At 48.6% G+C, this 7,836-nt stretch overlaps 1 protein-coding gene across 1 annotated transcript; it reads right to left on the bottom strand.

Annotated features, from left to right (window-relative positions):
- Window positions 1-2,299: 2,299 nt before the first annotated feature.
- Window positions 2,300-5,985, bottom strand: LOC124696894. The gene is made up of 8 exons (XM_047229556.1): window positions 5,850-5,985; window positions 5,436-5,523; window positions 5,177-5,294; window positions 4,399-5,081; window positions 3,589-3,824; window positions 3,237-3,491; window positions 2,971-3,123; window positions 2,300-2,856 (listed from the first exon to the last, which is right to left on the bottom strand). Exons 3-8 carry the CDS (start codon window positions 5,249-5,251, stop codon window positions 2,633-2,635), a joined length of 1,626 nt encoding a protein of 541 aa, XP_047085512.1. The 5' UTR covers window positions 5,252-5,294; window positions 5,436-5,523; window positions 5,850-5,985; the 3' UTR covers window positions 2,300-2,632.
- Between the last annotated feature and the right edge of the window lie 1,851 nt (window positions 5,986-7,836).

Genomic DNA, 7,836 nt, shown 5'->3' with positions numbered 1-7,836 from the left:
TTTTGGGGGCCGGGAGCGAAAATGGGCTCGCACCGGCGCGCCCCAAACAGCGCCGGCTAATTTTCGAGCCCAATAGAATCGCCGGCAACCTCGTGCCGGCCCCTTGACCAAGGACACGAATCGGGCACGCTGGCGCCTCGCGGAACAACGGTTTTCGCGGGTGGGGACGCCTTGTCAGCGACAAGACGCGGCGGTTCGCATTGGCCGCGACGCGGGAAGGTTGGTCGTCGGCGTTTAATGATATGTCGCGCGCAAACCGAAGCGGCCACGAGGGCGCGTCGTCCAGTCGCGTACGTCGCCGTTAATGCGGGCAGTTGTGGCCGCTATATAGTACGCACGCCATCCACCACCGCGGTGCTATCCTCTCATCACCACCACCGCCGCCGGCGCCATTCTCTCCACCTCAAGATGGTGCGCCGTCTGAAGACGACGTACTCAATGCTGGGCCTCAACGGCCGTGCGCTGCCACCACCACCACCACCGCAGCCGGAGCCGGAGCCCGACGCGGACAACAGCTCCGACGACGACGTAGACCCAAGGTTCGCGGTGTGGCGCGAGGCCTACTACGCCGATGCGGAAGCTGAGGCGGCGGAGGAGGCGGCAAAGTGGGGTGAGCAGCCGCAGGCACCCCCGACCCGGAACAGGCGGTGATCCTGACGTCGTTGAACGCGGAGCAGTTCCGGACGTTGAAGGAGGAGCATCGGGAGTTCATCAACGACGCTAATCTCGAGCACGCCCTCGAGATCTCGCGCCAGCGAGCGGCCACGGAGGAGGCGGGACGCCTACTGATGGAGGCGGAGCGGCGAAGCTCGCCTCCCTCAACGCCCATCGCCACTACGACGCGTTCGCCCGCGAGCAAGCGGGGGCGCCGACAACGAGCAAAGGCGGGAAGCACGGGGACAGCGCCGCCGGCAAGCTCCTGCGACGCCAGCCGCCATGCTCCACCGCCAGATGCGCGAAGGAAGGACCAAGAGGCGGGCACGGATGCAGGCGGCAAAGGCGAAGAACGACGACGAGGCAGGCCCGTCGCGCACCCCGTAGTAGATTGATTAAGTTTACGTTTTTAAATTCGGTTTTTAAATGTCGTTTGAATTTCGTTTTGTATCAATTCGACGTACTTTTGTATAAATTTCGTATGAATTTCGTTTAAATTCGGTGTTTAAATGTTAATTTAAATTTAAAATTCTATCGGGGCCGCCTGTTTGGGGCGGCGGTGTGGAAACAGCTCCCCCAAATAGAGGATGCAGTGCCGACATCCCCAAACGGAGGTGCCGGCGCTCCTGCCGGCACCTATTTGGGGGCTACTGGCGGAGATGCTCTAAGAGCATCTCCAGTCCCTCCCCCAAACGACGGCCAGCAAAAGCGTTGGATTGGTCCTTTGGTGGTCGTTTGGAGAACACCGCGGCTTGGTGCCGCTTTGGGGAAGCTCCCGTTTCTAGCCGCATCCCCACACATGACCTCCAAACAAAAAGTAAGTGTAAAAATCGTGTCCAGCATTACCGATAGAGCTTTTATATGGCTAGGAACGCCGGATAATATTTGGAGCACGTTCGGACTGAAACAGCCTTTGGAGCGCCACTGGCGACTGGAAGAGGATGCTCTTACCCCAACCTGTGGATCAACTCGCATGGATCAGTTCAGAACTTCAGATATTGGTACACATGCGCTCCTTTTTTTCGGTTAGCCCCATTGATCAGCTACCCAGCATTGTATGTACTCCGTACGTAAAACACTCTGATCACCCAAAAACACTCTGATCCACGCCTAAGATAGATAATAAGCTACCTGACTCTAAACTATTAAGGAAGATGGAAAACAATATGGAATTTTGAAAATCTTGGCCTTCCAAAATTCCTCAAGGAAAATAATATTGTAGGCAGGGAAATAAAATAATCGCACCAAATCTCTGATACTTTTCCTATTAAAAATAGGAGTAATAGCAAGGGACCATGCACATGATTTTTTTTTTCGTAGAGATAAACATTTAGTGTGGTGGAGAAGCTTAGACAACTTACCCAGGCCACATTATTCCCAACAAATGGAAATCATATTCTCATCCTTGATTAGATTATTCATGGTTCATATGACAATACACAAGATGATGCAAAAGTAAATAACTAAATACTAAAAGATAGTTCTTTGTCTCTATTAAATTTGCGTGAATTAGCAACACGTCTTTTGAGCAGTCATGCATAGTTCAAACAAAATATAAAACATGCCATGGCTAAATATTGCAAAAGCAATCTCTTGTTAACTCTGAAGCAAGAATAACGACAAAAAAGGCTGGCAAAAGAACATGTAAGATGCTAACCAAGTAACCATGACTGAAGCATGTTTTGTTAACTGCTATTACAGCATTACTAGAAAATTGGCTTGCAACACCCAACACTATTTTTCACATAGCTCAAATCCATCACTAGAAAATTCACCCAACAATTTTCTTTTGTAAATTAATGAACAGAAGGGTACTGAATTCTGAACTAAGAATATCAGCTACATCTCTTTCGACAAAATTCAGCGTGTGAAATGTTCTGACTAATTGATTTTGATCTCAAAGCTACTGCTGCATAAATATTTGTTTTATTCAGTCAACTACCTTAGTTTGCAGAGTCAGTAGAGGTTTTTTTTTAGATTATGCATTGTCAATAGAGGCAACTGATTCTTCTGCTGGATCGAGCATGCAAGACCTCCTGTGATCAGCTGCCAGCTCTTCCACAGGATTGTTAAAACATTCACGCAATCTAGCGCTTCTCCTTGGATTACTGGTATGGTAGTTCTTCTTAGGATGCTTTGCTCTCACCAGCTTTGTGTCGCCATGTTTAGAGGTCAGAGCCTCCGGAGTGGTAGAAGCCAGGCCTGCAGCATGTCACCGCTAACTTTAATTGGGAATTGTTGCAATGTTTGCTTGATATGAATCGTTTGTATGGTGAACACATAACTGAACTGACAAAGGGATAGAGAAGAACTTACTGGGGAGTGGCACTGATGCTGGGGAGCTACGACAATTCTTTGATTCAGCAGTATCAGGAGGCGCTTTTTCCATACCCAAGGGTGATATAGTAGCTACCAGCTGTGTGTCACCATCTTCAGAGGTCAAAGCCTTCAGAGTGGTAGAACCCGGGCCTGCAACATGTCAGCGTTAGCTTCAAATAAGAATTACTGCAATGTTTGCTAATATGGATAGTTTGTATGGTAAACAAACTACTGATCTGACAAAGGGATAGAGAAGGATTTACTGGGAAGTGGTGCTGATGTTGGGGAGATAGGACAACTCTTCGATTCAGCTGTATCAAGAGGCACTTTTTCCATAACCGAGAGCAATGCGGTAGCTACCAAAGCATTTACAGACTCAGTAGCCTCTTGACTTCCTTCACCAACTGAGACAAATGCAGTCTGCACATCTTGCCGTCCTTCACCAGCTAGGACAAACACATCATGCTTTGGATCACCAACTTCAGAGGACAGAACCTTCGGAGTGATAGAAGTCAAGCCTGCAGTATGTCACTGTTAACTTTGAATAGGAATTTTCCACAATGCATCCTTGATGTGGATTATTTGCATGATAAATACACAACTGATGAACTGAACTGAGAGAGATAAAAATAATTACTGGCAAGTGGCACTGATGTTGGGGGCTTGGACAATTCTGTGATTCAGCAATATCCAGAGGCGCTTTTTCCATAACTGAGGGAGATGTGGCAGCCAAGGAAACATTTCCAGACTCAGTAGCCTCTTGACTTCCTTCACCAGCTGAGACAAATGCAGCCTGCCCATCTTGCCTTCCTTCATCAGCTACCAAAGCATTTACTGAGTCAAGCAGCAGCCTATACCGAGATTGTATTGCAGCAATGTCATTGAAATCAAGGGTTCATTACTAGGCCAATATAATCCCATAATATAAAATAGATAGATAAGCTAACTCTAAGCTATTAAGAAAGATGGAAAATTATATGAAATCTTGAAGTGGTTGATGATTTTCAAAATACATCATTGAAAAAGATAGGGACATAACATGAAGAGCGTAAGTAGAAGTACTAATAATCTCACCAAATCTCTGATGTTTACAATCCAACTTCTAATCACCCAACAACTCGAATTTAGCATATCTCTGCTAGGTGGCACACTTTTTCCAGGTAGATCATTCACCGTTGTTGCTCAGGTAAAATTTCCACGCAAGCATTACATACTAGCATCAAAACACAGTCCAACGCCTAACTAAAAACATCCTTGAATAGTCGAATTACTTGAAACTAGTTCACTACTAAACCACACCATGCAATAATCCCACAATAAGATAGCTAGACAAAAGAAGCTGATGTGACTACTAATTATTAATCAGCCCTGGCTGGGACTGGATAAGCAGGAGCAGAAGCGCCATCAGCTGTTTGGAGCTGGTACCTCGTGATGCGAAGGCGGAGAGCAAACCCTCCTCTCGGGTGCATGTCGAGGAGCTGCACAGACAAGTACCTGCCGCCCACCTCCATGGCCGCCTCCTCTGAGGGCACCGCGCAGCTCCTTGCCCTGTCCTCCAACATCAGGACTGGTTTCCTGTACCCGTTCCCTGGGTCCATGGGCGCATGCGTCCACACCTTGCACCAGTACCCCGATGGGCCTGCATCCTTGCCACAGACACGCACGAGCCTGACTTCACGCCCTCCGCCGACCACCTCGGTGATGACCAGGAGGAACAAGTGCTCCCCATTTTTCGTAGCCAGCAGATGGCGCCGCTGCGCCTCATCTATCTCGAGATCGAGTTTCTTGCCGAAGGCGATGGAGGTGACGAGCCAGTCGTGGTGCACCTTGAGGTGGTCGTAGAGCATCGGCGGCGAGCCAGGGAAGGTGCAACCAGGCTCGGGGCAGTAGCAAGGAGCGTGTGGGCACTCCAACCGGTGGTCCTCAACCAAGAAGTAGGTCACCAAGGTCCGGCAGCCAAACGGCTCGTTTGGGCACCGAACCTTGGCCGCCATGACATAGGGGTCCAACCAGTGGACGTGCTCGTACTCGCCGCCGTCCGCGCACAAATGGCACTTGCGAGAGTGGTTTTTAGCGCAGCTGCCGCACGCACCGTGCCCGGCTCGGCACTGCACCACAGATAGAAAAGAAAGGACAGAGATAAGATGACATGATGTTCATAAGAAAGTGAGTGAATCAGAATCAAGCATGGATCAACAGATACCTTCAACACGGGAGGCTTCAAGGGCCGATAGCAGAGTGGGCAGTCATACATGGTCCTATCGGTCTCGATGGCCATCTTGTTTACCGGCAGGGCGGCGTCGTCCTCCACCACAACTGCTCTGCTGGTTTCACGATCCGCTGCTTCTTGCTTAGCCTGTCCATGGGTGTGAGACCGAGCCTCGGCTTCTTGCTGCAGTTCTCCATTGTTGCTTCCCACTAGAACTGACTGAGGATGAGGGGAAGGAGGAAGAAGAGCTGCTAATGCTTGGGGACAATGGTGAGGTAAATAGTACTTGTTGGCAGTGTGGCGGATCTTGAACAAAATCTCTGGGGCTGGGCGGGGCGAAGCTGCAAAATGAAATGTAAATTAATTTTGGAAGGCCAAATGAAATGACAGAAAAAAGCTAGAATTTGTAGCATTTTCAGAAACTTCTATAACTAGATTGATCTTGTCCATATTTATTTCTTCACCATTTCACAAACATCACCGGCCTTGAAAGAGCTGAGTTTATTTGTCGGGATCAAAGTAGCACTAGTGGATATAAGATTCATTGCCCTCTCACTGCATATTTGAAAAAGAAACCAGTAAACAACAATTTCTGTGACCTAGTCTAGATGCAAAGTTTATAACCGGCCAAGAAGACAATAAAAGAAAATTTAGAAGACAGAATTACCTTAGGGAGAGGGAGGAAGAGGAGCTTGCAGAGCCTCCGGCGGAGGTCGAAGAAGTGCAGGTCAGAAGAGTTAGCAGCTAGGCTGACCGCGCCATTGGCAGGAACCTCGAGTTCGGCTGCGGGCGGCTGCTCACCGCAGCCGGTGCCGGCGACTAACCTGAGATCCAGGCGAGTTGAGGTCCACCCGGCCACCCGCCTCCAGCCACCCCGCCGCGCTGCCGTCCAGCTCAGGGGTGGGGATTGAGAGTGAGGAGAAAGGAGAAAGGAGAGAGCCTACTGCTGCTTTTTTTTTTGAGAGCAGAGAGCCTACTGCTGCTGCTCTGCTCTCGTGTCTCTGGTTCTTTTTTGTTTTTTCGAGTAATAATCCCACTGAGGGCTTGTTCGGCAGACTGGGTAGGTTTTCTGAGACACACCTTGCATTGTTCGGTAAACTGATTTTTAGACGGGTCGAGCCCATCAATTCCCTACTGGTTTCAACGGGATCACAAAAGGCGCCTTTGTTAGTCTGGATGAACCTTGGCTCGTATCTAACGTTGTATATGATGCCCCCATAGGGGGGTCTCACGACGTTTTGAGTCTCTCGGCCATTGATCTTACCTCATTAAATCTGGGCCGTCCGTTGTTTTTACCGCGCCGGTATAAAAGAGGTTCCCGAGAAACCCTAGCCGCATTCGCGCCCTCCTTCAGCGTCTTGCTCGCGAGAGGCGGGCTGCCGGGCCGGCGCCGCTCCGCCTTCTCGGCTGGCCGCCTGTCCTCCCTCCCTCGCGTCCCATCCTCCGGCTCCTCCTATGGGCCGGCGCGCTGCCCCTCCCCGCCTCCTCCCCGCCGCCTTTTCCATCCCGCTACTGACAACGGAGGAGACGCGGGTCTCCACGGCGGCCGCCATGGCACGGCGGGGCGGGGCTTGGGGAAGGGCTGGCCTAGAGGAGGAGCAAGGTGGAGGAGGACCATCGTGACGTGGCCATGCCTTCTCCTCCCGGCTCGGCCAAATTGGTGAGTTTTTGGCCGGATTTTGGTTGTTCTTTCCACGATTCCTTCTCCTGTTCTTGATACGATTTGTATTGTATTGGTTTGTGATTTGTTCCTTTACTGCTAAAAAATGCTATTCTATGTTTGTGCGTGTTAGGACTGCTGAGATACGTGGGCGAGCTATGAATTAGACCACCTATGTTGAAATTTCTCGGATCTTGAGTTTTCTCACGTATGTGCTACTCCAGTCCGTGTGCGGTTTGGTAGATGGAATTGAAGTGCGAGATGACGGCGGAGCAGGAAGCCTTCCACTCCTACGGGATTACCAAGAATTTTCTTTTCACCCAATTTATATCATGGGTTCTATACTTCTATTATCTATTGGAATTATTTTTACTCTAATAGCTTCATGGTGGTTTGTATGTACGAGGTTTGCCTACGAAATAACACTGACCATACTACAGTATCTTCCTATATAAGTGCCTACGAAATAACACCAACCATAAAGGCATGTTGCCATTGGAAACAAAATGTATACTCTATTTTTGACTTTGGTCGACTGAAATCATGGCTTACAAATCAACATCACAGCCTCTTGGACACATAAGATGTGTTCTCCCTGATGTTTTCAGGTCAAATTCATTCACCACTGATGCTTCATGTGATTTACTTATGACCCTAATGCTACGAATTCTGAATCCTACACATGTCTACCAAATATTCTTAATTTAGTCTCCTTAATTAGGTTTGTATGTACTGAATATACTGCAACTAGAGGAAAACTTTTCCTAGAAAACTGAAAGACTCATGCAAGATGTTAAAATAATCTTAGCTTTATCTTTTGGGTAATATCAGTACCACTTCAGTGATAATCTTACTTTTAACTACACGTATACTATTAATAGTTACTGAGCTAACTAAGATGTTGTACAAGCCCGAGGCAACCTTGCTTGCAAAGATCATAATTTCCGATATAGTAGTATGGAACTATTAGCATCTAAATGAAGGTAGTGTCATT

This window comes from Lolium rigidum, chromosome 3 (assembly GCF_022539505.1).
Source record: "Lolium rigidum isolate FL_2022 chromosome 3, APGP_CSIRO_Lrig_0.1, whole genome shotgun sequence".
NCBI classification, from domain to species: domain Eukaryota; kingdom Viridiplantae; phylum Streptophyta; class Magnoliopsida; order Poales; family Poaceae; genus Lolium; species Lolium rigidum.
This window is presented reverse-complemented; position numbering and strand designations above follow the sequence as displayed.